The sequence below is a fragment of the Pogona vitticeps genome, chromosome 1 (assembly GCF_051106095.1).
Source record: "Pogona vitticeps strain Pit_001003342236 chromosome 1, PviZW2.1, whole genome shotgun sequence".
Lineage (NCBI taxonomy): Eukaryota > Metazoa > Chordata > Lepidosauria > Squamata > Agamidae > Pogona > Pogona vitticeps.
Genome location: NC_135783.1, coordinates 163450878 through 163478653, shown reverse-complemented (window position 1 = coordinate 163478653; position 27776 = coordinate 163450878). Strand labels below are relative to the sequence as shown.

At 40.6% G+C, this 27776-nt stretch overlaps 1 protein-coding gene across 1 annotated transcript; it reads right to left on the bottom strand.

The window, feature by feature from the left end:
* Window positions 1-79: 79 nt before the first annotated feature.
* LOC110083239 (cytochrome P450 2K4) lies at window positions 80-25938 on the bottom strand. Its single transcript, XM_073004266.2, has 9 exons — window positions 25669-25938; window positions 19822-19984; window positions 19173-19322; window positions 18673-18833; window positions 17409-17582; window positions 15590-15740; window positions 10562-10746; window positions 9387-9528; window positions 80-4294 (listed from the first exon to the last, which is right to left on the bottom strand). Exons 1-9 carry the CDS (start codon window positions 25849-25851, stop codon window positions 4110-4112), a joined length of 1494 nt encoding a protein of 497 aa, XP_072860367.2. The 5' UTR covers window positions 25852-25938; the 3' UTR covers window positions 80-4109.
* Between the last annotated feature and the right edge of the window lie 1838 nt (window positions 25939-27776).

Below are 27776 nucleotides of genomic sequence, written 5' to 3'. Positions count from 1 at the left end.
GACTCTGATATTAGCAATATCATGGCCTTGCTGCCCCTCTGGAAGCAGGCTCAGCAGACTTGCTGTTCAAAAGGTCATTCTTAAGGATTTTAAAAAAAAAATATTGAAAAATAAAGTCTTTATAGATATTCAGTTTGATGCATAAGCAAAGCATAGGTTACATTTCCAAAGATTATTGCAGTTAATGAACAACAAGTTCCAGCTAAGTAAAAAATAGCTAAAATTCTAAAAAGTTTTCTTCAGGGAAGGCAAAAGGCATAAGCCCCCTTTCTTTCTCTCATCACTACATCCCCCCCTTTCATCCTAGCCTAAAGAAAAAGGTAAAAAGGATCCAAAACCTCTCTTTAAAGAACATTCCACATGGCAAAATCTCCATTTTCTACTATCTAAGCCACACCTTTCTTCTTCATCCTTCAAAGTGTTGACCAATTGTGATTTAGGGTCATTGTCTCTCTGTTCATCCTTCGTTCTCATGAGAACACAGGTGTTGTTTTTCTTTCTCTAATCTTGATCCCAATTAAGATGGAATGTGGTGTCTAGTCCCCTTATCTTCGCCCTTGCTCTGCTGGCCAGAGAAATCTTCTCACAGTTGTTCAGAAAACATTCCCAGCATTCAAATCAGCCTTACACAGAACCATTTTGATTCCATTTTACATTTCTCATTACTACATAAACCATTCAAATTACAGGCTTTAAATTACATACTCATGATCATGACACCTCCAAGTCCAAATCTTTTGATTTCTTGGCTGTAGTCTCTGTTTGGATTGATGAATGAACCAAGGGAAAGGTGCCGTTCAGGAAAAATGCAAGAAAATGGAGCATGAACTTGCATGAAAGTCATTCCCCCCCCCCCATCCTATTTGCATAACCTTTTTCAGGCTGATGTTCATGTCTGGGTGTCAGGAAACCAAAGCAAAACCTGTGCACACCAACTAAATAGGAATTATTCACCGTAACTACATAGTCTTAAAGTGTTATATCACTTTAAATATTGACAAAAGTTCAGTCAATACAGAGTACGCTCAGTGCAAACACTCAAATCCACCAGGAAGCCAAGAGATCTTGCTTGATAGTGTCACAGTTGTATCATCCAGTTCTTATCTTTAGAAGACACCAATCAAGACTTTGTCCCATATTTTCCTTTGTAACAGAATTTTCTTGGATAATGTCTTCAGTTCCTTTGCTGAAACTTTGGATTGTCCCACCTAATCTTGCTACTTACATGAATACCTGGTTTCAATTAATTTATCAAAGCTTGGGACATTAGTCTTATCAGTAAATGATCTAAAACATAAAAATACAAATTTATTTCCAGAAAATCCCAAACAGTATCCCTTCATTGCAAACTTGTCGTCCCATACTCATTGTTCCCCTCAACATGGACTTCCAGGGAAAGAAAATGCTCACTGGACAGCAGTTTCACCCACTCTCAAATACCCTCAGAGCACTTCATTGCAGCTGTTGTACAACTTTGGCAGAGGATTTTAAAGTGACAGTACAGATATGGTTCAAAGTAATTCCTCATTCCAAACTCATAAAAAACATGCATATTAAATATTATTTTTGAAACAATTCAGAATTAAGAAATTTAAACCTGAATGTCCATGCCATTTACTGTTGTAGGAGATATTTGGACATTGCTTTCTCACCTGACTTTTTAGAACACAAATAGAATAAAGAATTTAAAGCTGTCTTCTTTGTGAACCCTTTCTACAAAATAACTCACTAGTGGTGCATCCATCACTTGATTCCTAATTCCTGATTGGTGTTCTTGTATCCTGACTTTGACTGGCCTTGTCGTGCTCCCCACATATATGTTTTACTACATTGGATGTTGAACATGTTGAAAATGACTTAGATCTAAACACAAAATCAACACCTGGGTTACTCAAATGAAATCCCTCAGTACACTGACAACATACATTATACCGCCTACATTTGAAATGTCCTGCTGGTAAGGTACTTCCCTGAGTCCTAATATTAGTAAAGATGTCGGTGTGAACTAAAATGTCCTTTAAATTCCTCATTTTCCTAAAGTCAAACCCAAGTTTGCAAGATTTGGTGCTCCTTGGATAGGCCCTTGAGCTGGGAGGAGAGATTTTGTCTAGTACAGGCAGTTTCCTTGGGTGATCAATGAAGTGTTGACTCATTCAATGCAGAGAAAAGGATACCTGCCCACAGTAAGTGACTTGTAGAAACTACCTGTAGCGGATAGCCCTGACATCACCTGCCCGTCACAGAGGAACCTTGACGGGAGAGCCAATAGAGAGAGCAGAAGGCAGAGCCAGAGGCGGAGAGAGGAGAAGAAAAGACTGGTGATGACAGTTTTTGACAGTGAGAGACAGTTAGACAGTTAGAGAGACAATGGGGCATGTGAAATGGCAGTTAGGGTTTAGGAGAGAGAAGAAGAGGGTTATTGAACTGAGCTGACAGTTAAGAGAGTGAATTGAGAAGGTTAAAATATATTGAAGAAGCAGGAATGAAATTATAGGTACTATAAAATAGATATTGATTAAAAGTATGTAGTAGTTCGGAATAAAAGTACTTGCAACGCCATAGATAATCAAATCCTTGGTGATACCTGATACAGTTAATACGTGATTTACCTTTATGATTTACTTGACAATAAATGAATATTTGTTACTCAAACCTCTGATTCCTACGTTCAATAAACCTTAGTTTTGGCAGCACACATGTATAATATACATAATCGGTATTAGGAGGATAATACCTGGTGGCAGCTAGAAGAGAAAAGGGTGTGAGCCTTTGTGAGGGCCAAATAAACAGGGGCAACAAGGACGAATGCCACACTGCCACAAATGAGGTTTCCTGAATACGTGTGCAATCTTCAGGTCTGAAAGCAATTTGTGCACATCCATCAACACCCACCAGTGCTAACACATCCCTTGGCACCAACAGTTTTTCCTGCCCTGCCTTATTCTGGTAACATAGAAATGTGCCCTAACATTAGCTTTCAGTTCTTTCAGCTTTCTAAAATCTATGTAGAAATAATTTCAAGGCATATCAGAATAATAGGAGACAATGACATGAAAAATGTTCTCTCTGAATTTGAAGGTACTTCATCATTAGAAAGAATCCCTAGAGCAGAGTGGTAGAAGTGGTCTCCGTGCTGGCAGCAAATAAATTCTCCACAACATATATTAGATTGGCCTTATGGAATTTAGCCACCATAGTTATTCTTCTCCTGGAAGAAAGAAAAACGGCTTAAAAGAAATGAAGTGAGAAACATGCATGGGCACATTTTTGAAGTAAATATCTAAGGGCTGGGAAAGACCCCATAACAAGCACTGGCTAGAAGGTCTTTTACTTTAGGATACAAGCCACACACAAAAGAACTAAAATTACAAGACATGGCCCCAGGTCTGCCTCATCCCAAAATGGTGGTATAATACAGTAAGTATACAACAATACAGATTTTATTTGTCTTCAGTGTGGAAGGGGTTGTCACTGTCGAATTGGCCTTCTCAGCCACATTAGACGCTGTTCCAAGCTCTCTATTCAGAGCATGTTACCAACACACATATGTTGCAATTGAGAAGGAAGAATCTGACATTTATTTATCTAACGCATCAGTCAGTACAGCAAACAGGTTTATTACCGGTATATTCGGCATATACAAATTTTATGTAGTCAGTATTGTGTCAAACATTACTATGATCCAGAAGCAAATGGATCCGTCGATGCTTGATGTGATCAAGAAACAGAAGCAAGAATTACACTATGTAGATAAAAGGTTGTGATGCTTAAACATAAACAGACCCTTGATTCTGATCCTGCAGCAATGGCACATGAACCAAGTTCCCTTTTTTAAACTAAGAGATGTATCACTATGAGCTTTATGAAATTCAACAAAACCGCATGCCAGTCATATAAAAGCATGGGTCAATTCCATCAAGCTTCCCCCCAACCTTTTCCTTTTGTTTATTTAAAACAGTAATAGTAGCACAAGGGAAACTTAAGATATGTGATTAAACATGGGTCAATAAAATTTAGTCAAGGGGCTGCCACATCAGATTAACTTCAGAGGCAAGAATACTTAACAATGCTCAACATACAGGTGAAGCATTCTGTGATCTTGAGACATCTCAGTGTGGCAGAGCACAGATGTGGAAGGGCATGGGAGGTGTTGTCAACCCAACTGCTCGGGTGAGATCCAGGTCTTCTTTAGAAGTTCCAGGAGGTGGCTGGAAGGTAAATCTCTGCAGGAGGCTTGTAAAGAACAGAAAGAGCTCCATTTTGGCCAAGGTCTCACCTGCACATATCCTGCGCCCTGTAAGAATGCCCAGAGAACAAGATAACAGAGGTTACTAATATTTTGACATTGTATACAATGTTTCATTTTTTTTAAAAAAAAACTGCCTTTGCTTTCCAAGAATAGTTCTGCTGACAATAATATTTGCAGGGTTTGTTTGTAGATTTTGAATGAAGCGTTATGGATAGCACTGTGTTGTGCAGATTGTCTTTTTTTCTTTAATTTTTAAAATGTAATAACATCCATAGTATGACAATGCAAGTTCGAATTGTAGTACAACACTATCATATTCTTTCAGCAGATTGTCTTTATACATCCACTAGTTCATATTTTAACATAATTAACTAATTCTTTTAAAAAATATTACATGCCAGCAACCCAAATTACTTCCCACATCACATTCTTCTTTTCTAGAGCTAATTCCATATGTTAATAACAGTTGCCAGGTTTTCATAAATGTATCCTGTTTTATTTCTCCTCTATATATTTTAATTTGATTGGTCAGCTTTTCCATCAGGACCATTTGCCAGATTCTGTTCTCAAATTTTTGTGAAAGATATTGAGCATTTCTCCAGTTTTGTGCAATTTCCACTCTTGCTGCACCAATAAGATGTGCAATTAGGTCTTTATTGAATAATTCTTCATTTCCATCCTTAAATATTGAAAATAATAATAAAGCTTCATTTTAAATTATTTTTTGATTCAACAATGTTTCTATCCATTTAATTATTTCCCACCAATATGCTTCCACTTTGGGGCAAGAGATCCACATGTGTTCTAGTGTGCCTTTACTTTCACACTTTCTCCAGTACTCATCTGAGATCTCTCCATTAATTTTGTGTAATTCTGTGGGGTACCAATACCATCTGTGGACTACCTTCAAAACCATTTTTTCTACTTTGACTGATATTGATTTATATGGATATGTAGTCCATATTTCCATCCATTATTTCTCTGATATACTGATATTCAAATTAGTTTCCCATGTTATTTTAGATCCCATACCCCTGGGAAATGCTTTCTCAACTAAATGTTTATATATTACTGAAGTTATTCCTTTCCTTTTATTTCCATCTTTTTCTGTACTATATTGTTCTAGTTCTGTGAGCGTTCTCATAGGTCCAAAACTTTGGTATAATTGAGGTGCTAAATTTCTTACCTGTAATAATTGTAGTTTAGTTTTTATTTCCTTTGTTTTGTCCTCTAACTGTCTAAATGTTATTGGTTTCCCTGCATCAAATAGGTCTCTTATTCTATAAATTCCAATTCTTTTCCAATTTATCTACACCAATATCCTCATCTCTTTCCATTTCAACCCAATCTGGGATTTCATCTGTCCGTATAAATGTTATTACTTGAGTAATTTGAAAGGTTTCATAATACTTTAGTAATTGTGGTATCCCTAGCCCTCCCTTTATGCTTTGACCATATTTGACACTGTTTATGGACCTTAATTTTTTCCCTTTTCTGCCAATAAACCTTTCTAGTTTTTTCTGCCATAATTTTATTTTTTAAATTTCAGGTTGTGGTGAAATAAAAATAAAATTTTGGGTAATATATGTGCTTTAACTAATACTATTCTTCCTAACATTGATATATTCAATTTAGTCCAACTTCTGATTTTTTCTTTTACTGATTTGAACATTTTTGTAATTTCTATATATTAATTGGTTTATACTTTTTCTTATCCAAATTCCCAAATACAATGGTGCCTTGCTTAACGGGCGCTCCGTTTAGCGATGAAACCCCATAGCGATTAAGTCCAAAATGGCCACCAGGTAAAAAAATGGCTGCCCGCTGTGTTTAGGGACGGATTCCTCGCTTACCGGGCAGCAAAAATGGCCGCTGTATGGAGAATTAACGTCGCTATGCAAGGCACCACTGTATTTGAAACATGAATAATGTAAGTCCAGATTTGACTTCTTTTTAATTTCTTTTTGTTCTGATATAGAGATATTTATACATAACAATTTGGATTTTTGATAATTAATTTTTAGGCCCGTATAATAACAATGTTCTTGTAAAATTTGTTTTACTGTTTCTATGCTTTTTATTGGGTTCTCCAGAAACAGAAGCGTGTCATCTGCATAGTTTATTTTATGTTTTCTATTTTTAAACACCAAGCCTTTAATATTTTAATTTTCTCTTATTTGTGCAGCAAGTGGTTCTATTGCTATTGCAAATATAATTGGGGATAAGGGGTCACCTTGTCTCATTAGTCTAAACAGAATAAATTTGTCTGATTCTATTCTACTCATGAACACTTTAGCCTCCGCCCCATATATAATTTTTAAGACATTAATAAATTTCTCGCCCATATTCATTTTTTCTAATAATTCAAACATATAACATTATTCTACACAATCAAAGGCCTTAAGCGCATCTAACAAGAGTACTGCTAATTTGTTCTTTATTTGCTATATTTATGACATTCAGAACTCTATGTATGGCATCCAGCATCTGCCTTCCTGGCATAAACCCATATTTATCTGTTTGAATGTATTTAGTAATAAAACTATTCATTCTCTGTGCCAATAACAAAGAAAAAAAATCTTTTGGTCTTGGTTTTGTAATGTTATTGGTCTATATCATGAGAGGAGTTTCCGGTTTTAATATAGTCATTATCCGAGCTGTTCTCCATGATTTTGGTATTTCTTCACCTTCCAGTAAACAATTTTAACAAATGCCCTATGATGTCCTCTTCCCAAATTTTATAAAATTCTGTTGTAAACCCATCACTACCTGGTAATTTACCCTTTTAATTTTCTTAAATAACTGATTTTATTTCCATTATTGTTACTGGAGAATTAAGTAGCTTTTTATGATTTCCTATAATGTATTTAGAAATTTCTTAATGTTTGTATCTGGTGTTAATTCTGTTTCATACAATTTTTATAATACTCCATAAATGCTCTTACTATTTCTTGTTGTGAAGTTACTATTGTTTCTTCCTTTGTTTTCACAGAGACAATTGGTTACATCGCTGTACTGCAGCTAAAACTGTGCTCACGACCTGGGGTTCAAATCCCAGGTAGCCGGCTCAAGGTTGACTCACCCTTCTATCCTTCTGAGGTCAGTAAAATGAGGACCCAGCTCGCTGGGGGGGCAATGTGTAGCCTGTATAATTAAAATTGTAAACCGCCCGGAGAGTGCTTGAAGCACTATGGGGCGGTATATAAGCAGCACGCTTTTGCTTTATTGCTTTCTTTTTCATTGCGTATGATAGCAACTTAGAATTCTTACTCCCATGTACAGAATAATTTCTCTTTAGATAGTTCATAGCTGCTTGGGTCTTACTTGTTGTCGCATCCACCCAGTGTCCCCTGTTTATTCCTTAAACATAGGTTCACCCTTTGGATGCATTTGCTCTTTACACGCTGCCATCAAGTATTATTCACACAATACTAAATACATATTTCAGACACATGTGCTGCCAAGTATAACAGGTTTATTGAACTTTTAAGTTTGAGAATCACAGAAGTAAATTTTAGATGTTCTTCTATTGTTAGGTAAACCACAATTGGAAATCATAGATGTTCAGGATCATTCATTAAGTAGGATTTGGTTATGATGCATTGGTTTGAATGTATTTTTATTCACAACAACTATATACTTTTACTAATAATCTATTCTCTATTCCTTATAACTCTTTCCCTATTCTGTCTATCACTCCAACTGTCCAATCTATGTACATTGGTGCCTCGCATTATGACATTAATTCATTCCAGCAAAATAGCTGTAGAACGAAAACGTTGTAATGCGCAAAGGGAAAAAACCATAGAAACACATTAAAACCCATTTAATGCGTTCCAAAGGGCTTGAAACTCACCATCTAGCGAAGATCCTCCATAGGGTGGCCATTTTCGGTGCCTGTAATGTGAGGAATCTGTCCCAGAAAACAGCGGGGGGCCATTTTGTTTACCTGACAGCCATTTTGAAACCATCAATCAGCTGTTGGAAAATCATCATTTTGCGAAGAATCGGTTCCCGAAGCAGGGAACCGATCATCACAAAGCGAAATTTCCCCATAGGAAACATCATTTTGCTATTGCAAAAGCGATCGCAAAAAGTTCATTGTAATGAGATTTTGTCGTTAAACAGGGCAATCGTAAAGTGAGGCACCACTGTATTAACCTTCTCAATTCAATCTCCTAACTCTCCCTCTTCAGATCCCTATCTATCTCCTTCCCTCTCTAACTCTCTAACTGTCATTCTAACTTTTCAACTGTCTCTTTGACTCCACCCCTCCTGCCCTTTCATAGGCTCCTGCCTTTTTAGCTTACATGATGGACAGTCTGGAGTGAGGTGATGTGATGGCTTTCCGCCACACTTGTATCTAGTGCCTCTAATTCTGTTCTGGCTCTTGTTAGTTCATTATATATCTTGTTTGATCTGGATTTTTTATGTTGCTCTATTAGATTTTTAATTCTATTTTCCACTTTTCTTGCAATCAATTTCTTTCTTTAATCTAGAGCTTTCCATAATGAACTTTCCTCGGAACACTACTTTTAGAGTGTCCCACAACAATGCAGTTTTCCAATTTTAATTCCGTCATTTGATGCCTTTCTTTTTTTTATGCTGTATCTAACTTTTGACTTAAAATGCAGTTTGTGTCCCCTCCCAAAATAATATCACCCCTGGCAAATTTTTGTACCTCCCTCAATAATTTTTGCATAAATATTGCTTGCTCTATATTAGGGCCATAATAAGAACCTAAAGTCAGCAATTTATTTTCTAGATTTCCTTTCACTAGAATATATCTTCCCTCAGGATCTCTTAATTGGTCTATCACTTCAAATTTTAAATTTTTCCTGAGGATTATAGCCACTCCACTCTGAAAGTTATATCTTTTGTGTAACTTCTCAAAAGGATTTCAGGTATTATTCCTGGCAACCTACCATAAACATAGCAGTGACAAAATGAAGCATGTGGACACAGATGAAAGTATACCAATAAAATAATAGTTAATGGTAATAAAGTATTAACAGAAACTTTGAAAATGTAATAAAATCTCATTTTAACCCACCACAGAGTTCTATAAATGGAATGGATTTAGCACTGTACTACAGAGCATATCAGAAGCCCACTCCATATCTGCACAACTCTGTACCTGCAGAGAAAGGCATGAATGCATCTCTTTTGACAAACTTTCCTGAAGAGTCGAGAAAATGCTCAGGATAGAACTCATGTGGCTTCTCCCACTGCGATTCATCACGGAGCACAGAGGTCAGCAATGGAATGATCTGAGTTCCCTGGAAAGGAAGAGGCTGTTTTTTAAAGGAATGTACAACCCAATTAACATTTAGACATGCTTTACAGTATGGAGCTGATGTTCACCAACTTCTGACGAGCATGTTGCTTAGACTGTCATTCTGTTGAATATTGCCAGGAATTTCTTATTTATTTATTTGATTTATACCCCGCCTATATGGTCTACTCGACCACTCTAGGTGGCTTCAAGTACAGGATAAAACAATAAAACACAAGAACATTACATAATCATTTGATACAGTTACAATAAAATAGAGTGAGAATAAAATAAGAAGGAATAGAAAAGAAATCAGGTATTGACTGGAGGGAAGGCCTGGATGTACAACCATGTTTTTAATTGGGTTTTAAAGATTCCCAGCGTAGGGGCCGCATGAATCTCTGAAGGGAGGCTGTTCCAGAGGTGAGGAACAACTGCCGAGAAGGCCCGGTTTCGTGTCTTTTCCTTCCGGGCCTCTCTCAGCATCAGGCTCCCCAGCCTCACCTCCTGACTCGCGCGGGTGATCCAGGTAGACCTTGGTGGGAGCAGGCGTTCCGCCAAATATTGAGGTCCTAAACTGTTTAGGGCCTTGTAAGTAAGCATTAAGACTTTGAAGTCGACGTGGAAACAAATGGGCAATGCAATGCTGCCAGAGTTGGAGAAATATGTTGGTATTTTCTCACTCCAGTGAGGAGTCTGGCTGCCGCATTCTGCACCACCTGAAGTTTCCGCATCAGCCTCAAAGGCATCCCCACGTAAAGGGCATTATAGTGGTCTAATCTTGAGATAGGGCCGCAGCCGGGCGATCCGCCAGAGTTGGAAAAAGGCGGTGCGGACTACTGACGCCACCTGCGTTTCCATGGTGAGTGCTGGCTCCAGATGTATGCCCATACTGCGGACCCCACTCTTCGCGGCCAGGGTCACCCCCCCCCCAAATGTGAGAGAGTCACCTAAGCTGCCAACCACGGGGTCGCCCACCCTCAGAACCTCCGTCTTAGTCGGATGAGCTGTGACTGCAGCTACATCAAGCTAATCACCTTTGGAATGAAGTAGCCTTTGAGAGTAACATCTGTAGTAGTTGCATGTGACAAATTGGTTGGGAGGATATCGGCAAACCTTTGAACTTCATGGACAACAGCATCTGTGTATGGCATTCTTATTCGGTGTTCAGTCCTGGGCTGAGCAGTTCCAACAATGTCATCAATCTCTGCTTGGACTTTTTCTGGGGGAACAAAAGAATCCTTGCTATCAAGAGCAATTGTATGCTTTTGGATCTGCATCAGTATGTGTAAAGACTAAATGCTGAAACATGTGTTTCCCACACAGAAGTCTCAATATAGTCACCATAGATGTAGTCAGCTAAGTCAGTTAATTTGCCCACAGTTTCAAATCCTGCTCCACTTCCTCTATTCAGTCCTGTCATTCACATCACTATTACCTCCAAATATTTTTAAGTAGTGGTAAATGGGTTCTGACCCTTTGCATTGCAGCTCCCCTCTGGTGGTGAGATTCCTACAGTGAAGTTTGTGTGTGAGGTGATCAATTGCACAGCTTCTGTCTTTTGCTTTGTATTAAAATATAATAAAGCCAGCCAAAGCTAAGTTCCTACAGCAGCTGAGCTCCTTGCTGGGTAATGAAAATAAACATTTCAAAAAGAAAAAGTTCAATAATTGAACAGAAGGTATTTGATCCACTAGAGCAGCTGTGGGCAAAGTGTAGCTCTTGAATGAAGTGGTGAAGGAGAACTGGACAAAATAAGAAATGTCTGCTTCCACCACAACCTGCTTGCACAAGCTTTTATCTCCTCCCCCCTGCACCTGAAATATAACTGAAAAAGGGATGGGAAAGTCTTCATTTCTCTTCTCCAAAGGAATTTAGTATATCAGTTTACCCTAGAGATGTGGAGATTTGTGTTTCAGACTACAGCTCCTAGAATTCCCTGGGCAGTGTCTGGAGAAATCTGAGGAGCTGTAGCCCCCAAATATAATCTAAACACCTTTGGTTTTCACTGAGTGGCAGAGAAGCTATGGGCTATGCCGTGCAGGGCCACCCAAGACGGACAGGTCATAGTGGAGAGTTCTGACTAAATGCAATCCACCTGGGGTAGGAACCGGCAATTCCACTCCAGTATCTTTGCCAAGAATGCCCCATGATCAGAAACAAAAGGCTAAAAGATATGACGCTGGAAGATGGGATCCTCAGGTCAAAAGGCGTCCAACATGCTACTGAGGAAGAGCGGAGGACAAGTACAAGTAGCTCCAGAGCTGATGAAGTGGATGGGCCAAAGCCGAAAGGACGCTCAGCTGTGGACGTGCCTGAAAGGAAAGTCCGATGCTGGAAAGAAAAATACTGCATAGAAACCTGGAATGTAAGATCTATGAACCTTGGGAAGCTGGAGGTGGTCAAACAGGAGATGGCAAGAATAAACATCGACATTCTGGGCATCAGTGAACTAAAATGGATGGGTGATTTCAACTCAGATGATTATCATGTCTACTAGTGTGGGCAAGAATCCCGTAGAAGGAATGGAGTAGCTCTCATAGTCAACAAAAGAGTGGGAAAAGCCGTAATGGGATATAATCTCAAAAATGATAGAATGATGTCAATACGTATCCCAGGCAGACCTTTCAACATCACAATAATCCAAGTTTATGCACCAACCTCCATTGCTGAGGAGACTGAAATTGAACAATTTTATGAAGATTTACAACACCTTCTAGAACTGACACCAAAGAAGGATGTTCTCATTCTGGGGGACTGGAATGCTAAGGTAGGGAGTCAAGAGATAAAAGGAGCAACAGGAAAGTTTGGCCTTGGAGTTCAAAACGAAGCAGGGCAAAGGCTAATAGAGTTTTGTCAAGAGAACAAGCTGGTCATCACAAACACCCTTTTCCAACAACACAAGAGGCGACTCTACACATGGAAATCACCAGATGGGCAACATCGAAATCAGATTGATTATATTCTCTGCAGCCAAAGATGGAGAAGCTCTATACAGTCAGCAAAAACAAGACCTGGAGCTGACTGCAGCTCTGATCATCAGCTTCTCATAGCAAAATTCAAGCTTAAACTGAAGAGAGTAGGAAAAACCACTGGGCCACTCAGGTATAATCTAAACCAAATCCCTTACGAATACACAGTAGAAGTGAAGAACAGATTTAAGGAACTAGATTTGGTGGACAGAGTGCCTGAAGAACTTTGGATAGAGGCTCGTAACATTGTCCAGGAGGCAGCAACAAAAACCATCCCAAAGAAAAGGAAATGCAAGAAAGCAAAGTGGCTGTCCAACGAGGCCTTACAAATAGCAGAAAAGAGAAGGGAAACAAAATGCAGGGGAGATAGGGAAAGTTACAGAAAATTGAATGCAGACTTCCAAAGAATAGCAAGGAGAGACAAGAGGGCCTTCTTAAATGAACAATGCAAAGAAATAGAGGAAAAAACAGAAAAGGAAAAACCAGAGATCTGTTCAGGAAAATTGGAGATATTAGAGGAAAATTTTGTGCAAAGATGGACATGATAAAAGACAAAAATGGAAGGGACCTCACAGAAGCAGAAGACATCAAGAAGAGGTGGCAAGAATACACAGAGGAATTATATCAGAAAGTTTTGGATATCCCGGACAACCCAGACAATATAGTTGCTGACCTAGAGCCAGATATCCTGGAGAGTGAGGTCAAGTGGGCCTTAGAAAGCCTGGCTAACAACAAGGCCAGTGGAAGTGATGGCATTCCAGTTGAACTATTTAAAATCTTAAAGGATGATGCTGTTAAGGTGCTACATTCAATATGCCAACAAGTTTGGAAAACTCCACAGTGGCCAGAGGACTGGAAAAGATCAGTCTACATCCCAATACCAAAGAAGGGCAGTGCCAAAGAATGCTCCAACTACCGGACAATTGCACTCATCTCACACGCCAGCAAGGTTATGTTCAAAATCCTCCAAGGTAGGCTTCAGCAGTATGTGGACCGAGAACTCCCAGAAGTACAAGCGGGATTCCAAAGGGGCAGAGGAACTCGAGACCAAATTGCCAACATGCGCTGGATTATGGAGAAAGCCAGAGAGTTCCAGAAAAATATCTACTTCTGCTTCATTGACTATGCAAAAGCCTTTGACTGTGTGGACCACAGCAAACTATGGCAAGTCCTAAAAGAAATGGGCGTGCCTGACCACCTTATCCATCTCCTGAGATACCTATATGTGGGACAGGAAGCAACAGTTAGAACTGGATATGGAACAACTGATTGGTTCAAAATAGGGAAAGGAGTACGACAAGGCTGTATACTGTCACCCTGCTTATTTAACTTATATGCAGAATACATCATGCGGAAGGCTGGACTGGAGGAATCCCAAGCTGGAATTAAGATTGCAGGAAGAAATATCAACAACCTCCGATATGCAGATGATACCACTCTGATGGCGGAAAATGAGGAGGAACTAAAGTACCTTGTAATGAGGGTGAAAGACGAGAGCGCAAAATACGGTCTGAAACTCAACATCAAAAAAACTAAGATCATGGCCACTGGTCCCATCACCTCCTGGGAAATAGAAGGGGAAGATATGGAGGCAGTGACAGATTTTACTTTCGTGGGCTCCATGATCACTGCAGATGGAGACAGCAGCCCCGAAATTAAAAGACGCCTGCTTCTTGGGAGGAAAGCAATGACAAACCTTGACAGCATCTTAAAAAGCAGAGACATCACCTTGCCAACAAAAGTCCGAATAGTCAAAGCTATGGTTTCTCCTGTAGTGTTGTATGGAAGTGAGAGCTGGACCATAAAGAAAGCAGACCGCCAAAGAATTGATGCCTTTGAATTGTGGTGCTGGAGGAGGCTCTTGAGAGTTCCCTGGACTGCAAAGAGAACAAACCTATCAATTCTAAAGGAAATCAACCCCGAGTGCTCATTGGAAGGACAGATCCTGAAACTGAGGCTCCAGTACTTTGGCCATCTCATGAGAAGAGAAGACTCCTTGGAAAAGACTTTGATGTTGGGAAAGTGTGAAGGCAAGAGGAGAAGGGGACAACTGAGGATGAGATGGCTGGACAGTGTCTGCGGAGCAACCAACATGAAATTGACACAGCTGCGGGAGGCGGTGGAGGATAGGAGGGCCTGGCGTGCTCTGGTCCATGGGGTCACGAAGAGTTGGACACGACTAAACGACTGAACAAACAAACAAGAGTGGCAGACAGCTCAGCTGAGGTGTTCCAGTATTCTGAGTTTGATGAGTTTCATTATTTATGTACATTTTTTAAAAAGAGAGAGGGGGAATGAGATATTAGTATTCACCTCACTTCATTTTCTATGTCTGGAATGTCCTCTCACATTGCTGGACACAGCCAAAATAGCCAAGGCTTTATCATTTGAGAAAGGATACCAACTCACAATAATGGTGACTTGTGAAAAACAACCATAAATGAATTTTTCTGAATACGGGCAGTCTCCAGATGTGCAAACACTTTGCACAGGTCCATCCACATCCACCAGCGCTAATACATCCCATAGCACTAGCAGCATTATCTGGCCTTTTTTATCCCGGTAATGTAGAAATGTGACCTAACATTCTCTTTTGGTTCTTTCAGTTTCTTAAAAGCTATGTAGAACTAAGCTTGCTTGAAGCACAGTGAGTTAAATATCTAGCTGGAAAGCCAGAGATTTGGTGTTCAGTTTCCCACTGTGCATCCCAGAAAAACCAGCCTGTGTGGCCTTGGGCAAGCTACATAATCCAAGGATGCCCCCAGAAGAAGGGAATGGTGCACCACTCGTGAGTACTCTCTACCTAGAAGACCCAGATAAGGGTCACCATAAGACAGAATTGTCTTGATGGCACATAGGATCATAGAATCATGAAATAACTGAGTTGGAAGGGGCTTGTTAGGTCATCACATCCAACCCCCTGCCGAGTGCAGGAATCCAAATCAAAGCAGATCTGTCAAATGGTTGTTCAATTTTCTCTTGAATGTCTCCAGCGTTGAAGCACCTCCCATTTCCAACATGATTATTATTGCTATATACAACTAATAAAAGGTGTCCTAGAATAACAGAGACAACTAAATGAAAAATGCTCACTCTGGATTTCAGGATACTTCATCATTAGCAAGAGGCCCCAGCGCAGAGTGGTAGAAGTGGTCTCCATGCCGGCAGCAAATAAATTCCCTATAACATATTTTAGATTTTCCTTGTGGAAATATCCATCATTCTTCTTTGTCTTTTTCTTCTCCTAAAACAGAAGACAGAAATGAAATGAAATGAGAAATATGCGTGGGCAGATAATACAGTAAATATCTAAGGGCTGGGAAGACATCTATAAAGTCAAGGTCAAAACTTTGGCATTTGAACAAGGTCTCAGAGCACTAGCAAAGTTTTAAGTGTCCTACTTTTGTTCCACTATGTTCAGCTAAGATGGACTACCACAGACTCAAACTACCAAAATGTGCTAATAGTCTTGAGTCTCTGCTGCTCCATCATGGCTGAATTTTTATCCCTGAAAGTATTAAATACCAGTGTTAACCAGATAATCAGAACAACATTTGCGATCAATTTTCAGCCATTCATTTGTCCAACTAATTGGATATAATTAGACCATGATAATCTATTAGTTTGAAGTTTACCTATAATCTGATCCTTCAATCTCATTTTAATCATCCAATCCTTCAATCTGGCAACTTTTTAATCCTTAAACAAATCAACTAAACCCTTCAAGTTTCCTGGGAAATGTTCTATTTCAATCACTAATTTTAATGGTGAAGTAAAGGGACATAACTTCTTTTATATCTATTCCACACATTTAACATATTTCTTTAAAAAGTGTTATTCAGCTGATTTATTGTATTTCTTTTTACTACATTAAACAAATATTTTTCAGTATTCCTATTTATTTCTGAGGATTCTGTATTCCACCAAATTAAGTTTCCTTTGTTACATATAATATCTCCAATAAATCTTAACTGATTCGCTGTGTAATAATTTTTTATATTAGGAATACCTAAACCTCCATTTTTTTGAGCCTTATACCAATATTCTTTATTTATTCTAGATTTTTTACCTTGATTAGAAAATCCATTAATTAATTCCTGCCAATACTTAAGATCTTCTTCTAATTGTATTGGGAGCATCCTGAATAAAAAGGTAATTTTTGGTAATATTTTCATTTTGATCATGGCTATATTTATACCTAAATATTTAATATAATTACAGATTTTAAAACTATATCATAGACGGTTATAGAAGTGAAACTTCTCTGATAAGAAAAATAAAACATTCTTCCCTGTTTTGTTTTTCTTCTTCTCTAACAGACTCAATGCATTCTTACACAGAGCAATTTTTTTGTCCTGAAATAACCTTTAAAGTGCAGCTTGTTCGGCTACATTTCCTTCTACCATTTTAAGGATTTAGTAGTTCATTCAAAAATTCAAACTCTGATAGTTCCCTCCTCCTAAAAGGTGAGCACAAGGATGTCTTGTTTCTAGATTTCCTCTGTTGCTCAATAGTCCAGTATCTTGACAAGAGTCGAGTATCTTGACAACAGTCACAGTGATGGAAACAATAAAAATACTGGCTAAAAGGTCCTCTACTTTAGATTACAAGCCACATACAAAAAAAAATCTAAAAAGTACGATGGGTGGTTCCTGGTCTGAATGGAGTGGCTCATCCTAAAATGGTGGAGTGCTCACCAGCCAAGAAGAATCGTGCCTGCAGAAGAAATGTGATTCGTTGTACAGAATAAAGCTGAATTTCCATAGGTAAGTTTAATACAGACATTCCCTCCTAAAGAGGGAGGTTCTTTAATCTATCAGCCATCGCTCAATATTTTTAAAAAAATGTTGCTAGGTTTTCCAGTTAAAATAAAGCACTCCCCATTCTGTATCTAGTTAAAAGAGTCAATTACCTCTTGCTGCTGGATGAGAAATGTATCAATGAAGCTCCTCTGGTCATTTTTGTCCAGATTTTCTAGGTGGTTTAAGAACGTGGTAGTTATATAGGCATGCAACTCATCTCTGTTATTAAGGATGATCTTACGAGCACCAAACAGAAAGCCAAGTGCAGGAAACATGTTATACAGCTAAAAGTATGAAATAAGAGAAGAAAAGGCAATATTAACATATTCCAATTCTCTCTGAGAGATTTTGTTCCATGTCAATATTTTGAAGAGCTTTCACTTTATATACCTTACGTTCTAGACCTGAATAATCCATCATTGTAGCAGTCACCCTGTCATGCATGTTCAGCAGTGCATTTGCATGAACCAATAGGGAGCTGTTGGGAGGTGGAACCAGCTATATAGAAGGGGGGCTGAAGCAGAGTGTGGAGTAGATAGAGAAGAGATAGAGGAGAGAGGTTTGAAGAGAAGGCTTGGGTTTTGAGGCAGAGATAGAGTTTAGGGAGTGAACAGTCAGAGTGTTATCTGTATTAGTTAAGTATAGAAAAGTTTAAAGGAAAATACTGAACACTTTGTGTAACTTTAAGAATGTGCTTAAGAACTATCTTGTATCTTGCCAAATGAAGAAGGTTTCAATATCTCTTAAAATGTACTTCTTCATGTTTATTGATGCTTTAATAATAGAGGTCTTGGGGAAGATTGTCTCTAGCTTTCAAAGCAGGCTTGAGAAATGGTAATGTGTGGGGATATGCTCACAATAAATTGTCCTGAGCTGACATGAACTTTTATATATTCCACCTTGGCTGCTTGTCGTGGGTCAACTTGTAGTCATCGTTCACATAGAGAAGAGGACACATACCAGGACATCAAATGAACTAGAATAGCATCAGCTGTATTTCAGCGCATGTGCTTGGTCTGGTCAATAGAAGCCATAAGTATCACCACAAAGATAAAAGTCTTTAAGAGTGTTGTCATATCTACTGCAATATATGTCTGGGGAAAATGGAAATGCACAACCAAGATGACTAAACTATCCGAGCGCAGGAGTCTCAGTCTCAGAACCTGTGGTACGTATGTGACAAATTGCAATACCCCAATTTCTTGGGAGACAGCCCTATATGCTTTTTCTCCAAGATTTCAATATGATCCATGTTTCCTAACATAGATTAGATGGAAAGCCAGTTTTCAGTGAATACTGAGCAGGAACATCCACATTACTTTGTCCTCCATAGGCTGACTGAAACTATGTTTCAAGAAAAAGTAATTCAATTACCATGACTATGGGGCTTCCAAGGAGCCGGACATTTTCATTGACTAACTGCAGCAGTCGTTGAATTGTGGGATCTTCATATTCAAATCGCTTGCCAAGTAGAATGGACACAATAATATTGGCAACAGCTGCATTCATAATTGTAGTCGTCTCAAAAGGTTTACCTGTATATAAAATTAAACTATCAAATGGGAAATATATCAGGAGTACATTTTCTTCCCAATACCTGAATACGCCAGTGTCAGTGTACTCATGTGAATGATACACATGCATTAGACTCTGAAGCTCCATTACTTAATATTTTAAGTTTTCCAAACTAAAAATACTAAATACTCAAAAGACCATTACACAGGAATTCTATGGACTTATGAATACACTGGAGGCATAAGCACATTAGTTCCAGAGAAAATCCTGGGAATTTGTGTCCCAGGAGTAAGTGATATTGCATAATTCTGTTGCAAGTATAAAGTAGTGATCCCAGAAGAATATATCAATTAACTTACCTTCATAAGATTCAAACTTCTTTATCAGGACATTGCACTCCTCAACGATTTTGTCTTCTATGGATCTCTTGCCCATTCCATAGTCCCGCAATGTGGTTATGGCAAACCGCCGCATCACTTTCCAGTTCTCACCATGAGAAAAACTGATACCTTGAGGAGAATAAGCAAGGGCACAGTTTCTAGCTAGTACCAAATGAACACCACCCACCTGCACAACTAGGTAAGGTATTGTCTTGAGTAGTGTAGAAAATAGGAAAAAATGTGTGAGAGAACAAACTTATCTATCACTCAAAGGCTCACTTAGTTGGTTTGTTCATTCCAACAATTTACATGGCCTCCATTACATCCTTTGTGACGCCCTGTTAAACTGAACACTCTTCTTTCTTTTATCTGCAGTGCATAGCCTATACTGGATCTCTCTTCCTTATATCCAGGGTAATCCTCAGATCTCACTACTACAATCTTTGCCCTGCTTCTCACTTTGCCAAATCCCCCAGGCTTTCCAATGGTGGGAATGTGTCCCTTTTTTGTGGCTTCCTTCCCTTCCCCATCTATTGAAACCCCATCACTCTATTTCATGATTTCTTAGTGGAACTTAGATTCTCAGCTTTTGGGAGAATGAGAGGGTTGTCAACAAAAAGATAGTCACCAAAGCCATTTCCAAATTCTTCAAAGATTGGGATGAAGGGCCTCTCCGCAAATGCATCGGCTTGGTTGACCAGAGCCTCTTTTACCGTTTCATACCCGGTCAGGACCACCATCTTCTGGAGTCCCATTTGGAGGCTGAAGACGGAACCATACTGTTTGGACAACTGGAATTCAAGGGAAGGAAAAGTCAGAAACATGCTTCTGGCCATCAGAAACTTAGATTTCAAGACTCTTCCTCAGTTCCAAGACTAATATTGTTTCTGCTACATTTCTGTTTGGGGAGAAATTGGGGAGGCTGAGATTTTGCATGATAGTGCTGGATTATATTGTGTATTGAACTCTGTTATTTGTTTTAAAATAATGTTTCCAAATTTCACTGAGTAGGAATTATCCCTGAATAATTAGGGCTGACTTTAAGATATGTATAAGATTGCAATAAGTTTTAGTTCCTCTTCGTGGCTGTAGCGGGCATGCTGAAGCCTCTACCAACTCAGGCCTCCAGGAGTGCTCACTCTTCTTCTTCAGTTGCTGCCACCAATTTTATCCAATATTTTAAAAAAAGACAAGTGTTGTTTCAAAACAAAAAATTGTTTATTGGTTTAACAAACTAAAGTAAGTAAATCACAAGATGTTAATCAAGGTCTCTCACTCACTGACACACACAGACTCTTCCCTCACTGACTGTTTGGCTCACAGGCCCATAGACACACTCATCACTAACTCTCACAAAATCTCTCTCTCTCTCAACTAATCTCCCCCTTACATCATACACCCCTTTATATATTCCAGCTCCTCCCCCTTCTGCACCACCTTCCATCCCCTCATTGGCTGATGTTCCACTGCCCAGCTGTGACGGACAGGTGAGGGCAGGGCTGAATGCTACAGTGGCCTCTGTGAATACACATATATGGGTTTAGTCTGCGCCTGCGCTGACGTTCTCGGAGCATTCCAGAGCTAAAAGTAACAATTTTATGGGATGATCCCCCATGATGCACATGCTCCTCCCACCCAAAATTTCCCCGTGAGTTGTTTTCTTTTCACTTGCCAGCTATTTGGCTTACCCCCCACACACACACACTTCAACTGTTTACTTCTTTCCCGCCTTTTTCGGCCTCCTCATTTTGACTCTCGGGCACATTAATGATTTTCTGCCTGAGTAAGCTACATCTTACCCAGATAGGTGCAGCCTTTACCTCGCTTTTTCGGCTACTTCAACTGTCTAGTCACCTGAAAAATAGAGCGGGTGACACTCCCGGTTTCCTCTCACATAGCTTCCCCCCGATCCAGTAGGGGACCTGACAATGCCAAGGAATCCTTAAAATCTAAGTCTACATCAAGAGAGGAATCCTCGACGGAGGCTAGCGAATTTGCCTCTGAGGAGACGATGTGCCAGCTCTACCTGCACAGACTCCGGGATCGCCTGACAGCCTCTCTCCTCCAACTGGCCATTCAGTGACTGCGCTACCGTCCAGTCCGGCCGTGGCCCTTTTTAGCCCTACATGAGGGCAGGCATTTGACGTTCCTGAGTTGGAGATCGAGTCTCTATCTCGATCTCATGAGGAGAGGATAGTGAAAAGGAGGCATGTCTCACCACAGCCTCTCTATGAGCAACCATGAGAGAGACTGGTGAATCATCGATGGATGATTGTTTCAAGGGGCTCGTTCATACAACTGTTTTGACCCCGCAGGAGTTAGGGCTCTGTCGCCCTGTCCCTAGGAGAAGAAGGGCCTCCTGTTGCCCCGGTCACCTTCCCTGACTGTCAGTGATTCCTCCTGACATGGGAAGCGCCTCTGTGTGTGACTGCCGCACACCAACCCTAGATCACCATCATCTCCTCTAGAGCACATGCTCCAGAATAATTATGTAAGACGCTCACCAGCATTTTGTCTGGACACTGCTAGAGCTTCTAAACAGATGACAGGCTCTTTTTATGCTTTCATTCTTTTCATTTCGAAAGTCCAGTTTTGTCCTATCAATCTCTAGATTGATGGTCCATACTGTATCTATGGTTTGCCAGCGGTCAGACGAGTCATCGTCTAATCAGCTTTAGCCTCGCTCCACAGAGTGCTGTCTACCTTGGCTGCATCGACATCTACCGTGCACCAATATGATCCATGCCATCTACCTTTGCAGAGCACTACTGGCTACATGTAGGTACACGCAATACCACTGGATTTGGCAGAAATGTGTTGCCATCCTTCCTACTGTGACGTCCCACCTGCCAATAAGTAAGCTTGCCAGTCACCCATATGTGTGTATTCACAGAGGCCATGAAGAGGAAAGAAAGGTTACTTACCTGTAACCATGGTTCTTCGAGTGGACCTCTGTGAATTCACACTACCCGCCCATCCTCCCCTCTGTCCGTCACGGGTATCTTATTGTTGTATAACTCTCGTGCCCAGCAGACAAATTGCAGGAACTGAGGGGAATCTTGGGTGGGAGGAGCATGTGCCTCATGGGGGATCATCCCATAAAATTGTTACTTTTAGCTCTGGAATGCTCCGAGAACGTCAGCACAGGCGCAGACTAAACCCATATGTGTGAATTCACAAAGGTCCACTCTAAGAACCATGGTTACAGGTAAGTAACCTTTCTATTTCTGGATTTTTTAAAAATAAGAACGTTTTCTGAGATTTTACTTTTATTCTGTTTAAATGAATATACAGACAATGACAATGATACCAATATTAAATAATATAAATTTCACAGCCATGAAATTAGAACTGACAAGCCTATTATTGGAAATAAGAGTCACTCGCCAGAGTCCTATTTACTTAATGCAATCATCCAAGCCTTTTGTTCTCTCCAACAGGACTTTTGTCATGCACCAAATAGTTTGAGCAATGGTGAAATAAAGCACATGAATGCTTATGCTCCTGGGTTTACAAAAAGGAGCGAACAAGAGAGAAAATAACACTGTAGAAGTGCCTGACATGTACAGGTTTTTACCAACTGGATTTAGCCCACCATCTCTACCTTAAAGTATCCAGTTCTTCATATTGATGGTAGCAGCTCTAGCTGTTAATACATCTTAGGATGCAACTAGATGGCTGAGTTTTCCCAGTCTGGATTGGTTTAGGAGGTCATGATAAACAGGGTGGCCTTGAGGTGTGGTATGTCATTTGGGCCAGTCATTGCATCAACACACAGTACCTCAAGCGATATTGTTTAGCATAATCAAGACTTCTTCCTCTTTAAAAGGAAACTTTACCTTTTCTAAAAATCCTTAAGTGCCTTAGGCAAAGCATGGAATTGAAAGCAGCTTAACTATCTTGACAAAGAGAAATCTTCCTTGCCACTCATCATTGCAGGGGAAGGAAGGGGACATTTTACATGTCTTTTTAATTGTTGCAGACAAACACTAGAGAACGTTTTGAAAGCCCTTTCAAAGCACTGCTGAGAAATGCAAAACTTCTTCTTCCTTGCCCTCCATAGGCAAGCAGAAAAAAAGCTTTCAGTTCACAAAGATTTGTTAAGTGACGTCCTAAAGCAGGGGTAGGTAATTAATTTCTATAGGGGGGGCAGATGAAAAATCTGACCTGTGTTGAGGGGCTGAACCAACTTTACTTAAAAATAAAATGAAACAGTGATGTTATGATTGTTTTTATTTTAAACTTGTTAATCTTCACAAATACTAAAGAGATTTTTGTGCAGTATGTTAAAGATAAGCAACTGATCAACTTTAGAAAAAAAGCTATAAATGGATTTGATGTTCAAAACTATCTGTGGGCTGGTCAGGAGCGGCTCGCAGGCTGTATATGGCCCTCGGGCCCCACTTTGCCCAGGTCTGTCCTAAAGGGACAGCCAGCCAGCTGCTTTGGCTTCATCCTATTTATTTTATTTATTTATTTAAAATATTTCTATGCCACCTTTTTTCTCCAAAAGGATCCAAGGTGGCTTACATTGCTAAGGTAAAAAAGGTAAAGGTTCCCCTTGACAATTTTTGTCCAGTCGTGTCCGAATCTAGGGGGCGACGCTCATCCCGCTCTTCAAGCCATAGAGCCAGCGTTTGTCCGAAGACAATCTTCCGTGGTCACATGGCCAGTGTGATTTAGACACGGAACGCTGTTTACCTTCCCACCGAGGTGGTACCTATTTATCTACTCGCATTTGCATGCTTTCGAACCGCTAGGTTGGCGGGAGCTGGGACAGGCGACGGGCGCTCATTCCGTCACGTGGATTCGAACTTACGACTGCTGGTCTTAGCCCACAGCGCTGTTTTAGCATTTAAAGCTAAAACAGCAAGTATACAAATATTTGAAAAGAATTAAACTAGTACTATGTTAAAAACCTAGCAATTCTACATGCTGTGACTGAATGAAAATGTTGCAATCATGCAAGCCATCAAGTCAATTCTGCCTTATGTCAAACCCTTCCAGGATTTTCCCTTCTTCTGAGGGTGCTCTGGAACTGAGACGCTTGCTCTTGACTACCAAGGTTGGCTTTTCTTCCAGGATGGTCTGTGGGGAATTGAGCACCCAACCTCCAGCTCTGCAGCCAGATACTTAAACTACTGGCTGGGTAGCTCACTGTGTTAGGTATCCAACTATGGAGCCACAGACTGGCAGTTCAGTCCCCTCTGAGCAGTCCAGAAAAGCCAGCCTGTGTGGTCTTGGGGAAACTGCACAGTCCCAGAGCAGCTCCAGATGAAGAAAATATTAAATCACTTCTGAGTACTCTCTAACTAGAAAACCTAGAAATGTGGGATGAATCCCTGTGTTGCTGAAACCTAAATTTGAAGGATTAATACCAAACAAACAACTTGTAAAGTGAATCATTTTGTGGCCTTCTGAAAATTAGATGCTCTCCTGGTTTGATTCCTCATTTTAACCATGAAAGAACTATATTTATTGCCTTTATTTATTGATGTTTGCATTATACATTTTCTATACATTTTTCTTAAGTGTAAAACTATTTAAGGTACAGTTCTTCTTTAGTCACTATTTTAATGTTCTCAAGCTTGGGGACTGCTTCACCCCTAGTCAAGGAGGACAACTCTTGTTAGAGGATCACTGGCGGCAACTGCAACATACCTGGGAGGCTCCTTTCTTTCTTGCTACCACCGTGCTAGTGAGTTACAGACTCCCTACATAGTCACTGGCACCTCCTGGGCACTTGCACCCTAAACTGAGCCACCACTTTTAGGTGGTTAGGTATTAGCTCAAGGACAACCACCTTGCAATCATTCTGAGGTATGTGAGGTTGGCCTTAGGGTTAGGGTTAGACCCAACAGGAATCAGCATGTCTCTCTCCTCTGCAGCCAGTGCTTTGCTCTGCCATTTCTCAGCAATGTGAGAGGAGATCTCCTGCAAATAAGCAGTCTGGTTTAGAGATGTGCTTTTCATGTTCGTATTGGGGGGGGGGGAGTTGAATACAAGGTGCTCCAGTACAGGTGTCCTGGCAATATCCCCTGGATACGAATACAAAGCGCACATCTCTAGTCTAGTTACTTGAAATCTCCTTTTCTTTTTAGCTTGAATCTCTTTATTCAGGCCCTTCCTTTTGGAACAGAACAAAAGAAACCTTTTCCATCTTTAAAATCAGTGGAGTGGCACAATAAAAGTAGACAAACATGTACCCCTCTAGCAGACATGCAGGGGTCCTTTTCTGGCAGACTTTCTCTCTAGGCACTACTTCTCATCCAGTAGCCTATTCTGTTCCTTCTCCTTTAGCTTGTTGGTTACCTATTCCCCACTTCCTTTACTGCTGCTGATCTGCCTCACAGAAACAGAGTAACTGCAAGTTTAAAAAGCTTCAACAAAGCCATGTGTGGTATGCATTATGCACCTTGTTACCTACAGTGGAGGATGAAATATCAATATATTTTCCTGCCATTAAAAATGTTACCTTCAACATGGTCCTGTAAGGTCTTTTCTGATCCATTATGAGAAGATTTCCAACAAGAGGTAATGGCCAGGGTCCTGGGGGAAGAAGCTGAGAGCTGTTCTTCCAGAAATTCCAAGTTTTCAAAACCAACATCATCATAAGGCCAAACAGGAACAATATCGAAGCAGGAATAATCCAATCCATTTCAGTTTAAGAAACAATTTCCTATATGCTTACAATAGAAGTTGCAATACAGTTTAATTAGGGAAAGTGCTTGTTTCAAAAGAAAGTTTTTACAGAAACATTTATTTTCCTATATAAGGTTCAGTTATTTCCTCTGGTGAATCATTAAACATATTAACTGAAACTAGGCGCTCCACTTCCCCCCAGTTTTGTTTCTCCTACTCATCTTCCAAAATCTATACTTGATAAGTTATACTTTAATTTGATGGCTTCATGGCCACAACTCCCTATTTCTTCCAGTGAAATTGTGGCCAACAGGTTAAACCAGGGGTCAGGGAACTTTTGTACCTTTTACCCCATAAAAAATTTATATATGCCAACATTACCCCCTTGATTTGAAAGGAAGGATCTTGGTCACGTGCAGCCAGTTGAGCGCTGCCGCCACAGCCTTGATGCCCGGGCCCAGGCCGCCACCGCCTCCTCCACCTGGCGGCGCCACATTCAGTCCTTGGCCCCGCGGGGGCAGCTTCCTTTTCTCTGTTGGTGGGCGGCTCCTGGGCGGCCGTCAAAGAGCAGCAGGTGACTCACCCGCCCGGGGTGCCCAATGCTGCCTTCCACTCCAGCACCGGCAGCTGCTCGCTGGGTCGGCCACATCAGGCCTTGGCAACAGCTGCCACACAGAGGGCAAGAGGCTGCGCCAGGCCTGGCCAGTCAGCACGGAGGTGCCGCCGAAGGAAGCTGCACAGACGGACGAGCGCTGCTGCCACCCGACGGGTTCCTCCAGGAATGGGGCATGGGGTGGCGGCAGTGTCCCAATGCTGGGAGGCTGAGCCTGGCCCAGGCTGCTGTCGTGGCTCAACCGCCCCCTCCGCCACAATCCACCTCTCCAGGCACTGGAATGAGAGGCTCCTCCTGGCTGGGGCACTCTGACCACTCACCCCGACCTTGCCCTCCGCCATGGCTGGCTCCACTGCCACTGCCTCGGCTGCCATATACCGCTGACAGGGGCCTGTCGCCAGCCGCCATGGCTCGGTTGCAGCCGGGCTGGGGAAGGGGAGGGCAGGAAGGGGGCTATTGGGCAGGCGGGGCCTCCCTCCGGGCAGAAGAGGAGAAGGAGGAGGGAAGGGGATTAGGGTCATGTCCCCTTTACCCCCAGGATTTTCATTTTTACCCCATTTGGGGTAATTTACCCCTGTTCCCTGACCACTGGGTTAAACTCTCCTGAATCCTAGAAATTAGATGGGCTACAACGTTGGATTATACTTAATCATTTTGGATGCACAGAGCAACATTACAAAGTCCTCTGTGGTGACTGTTGAGTGGTATGTTTGAAAGTCTATAAAACCTCCTCACAGTCTTCTCGTGTGAAATCTTGACAACACTTTGGTATCACTTGAAGAATTTAGGACCTGGATATCTTGAATCAAGGGACTTTCCCTGAAATTAATAATCATCAAGAACATGTCCTGATTTCTTTGGGGGGGGGGTCCTCCCAAAAGCAGTCTTCCCAGAATTGTTTCCATGAACTTATAAACTGTCCCCTCCTTCAGAGCTACCGTATTTTTCGCTCCATAAGACGCACCTTTCCATAAGACGCACCAATTTTTTAGGAGAAGAAAACAGGAAAATATAATCTGTTTTCTTCGCTCCATAAGATGCACAGACTTTCCACCCCCCTGTTTTGTGGGAAAAAAGTGAGTCTTATGGTGCAAAAAATACAGTAGTTTATTTTTTATGTTCTAGAATTAGTTAAGTGAAATCTTTCAGACTGCAGCAATTCTATATCAGCACATGAGGAGCTGGAAAGGGGACAATTTTAATTTAATTATGAGGTGACATCAGTCTGTATTTTTTTAAAATGTTTGTATTTTATTTATATGTTTTTAAAAAGTGTTTCTGAAATAATTGTCCTATTCTTGACTGCAAATGGTAGTTCACTGGGGAAT

What these genes read in the sequence shown, in the direction of transcription:
- LOC110083239 (XM_073004266.2), bottom strand. Translation starts at nt 25,851, where the DNA reads ATGGATTGGATTATTCCTGCTTCGATATTGTTCCTGTTTGGCCTTATG. An exon ending in CTTACAGGACCATGTTGAAG is followed by an intron (nt 19,985 to 25,668) that starts GTAACATTTTTA and finishes CTTGAATTCCAG; the next exon opens with TTGTCCAAACAGTATGGTTC. An exon ending in GAAGTATCCTGAAATCCAGA is followed by an intron (nt 10,747 to 15,589) that starts GTGAGCATTTTT and finishes TTGTTCCCCCAG; the next exon opens with AAAAAGTCCAAGCAGAGATT.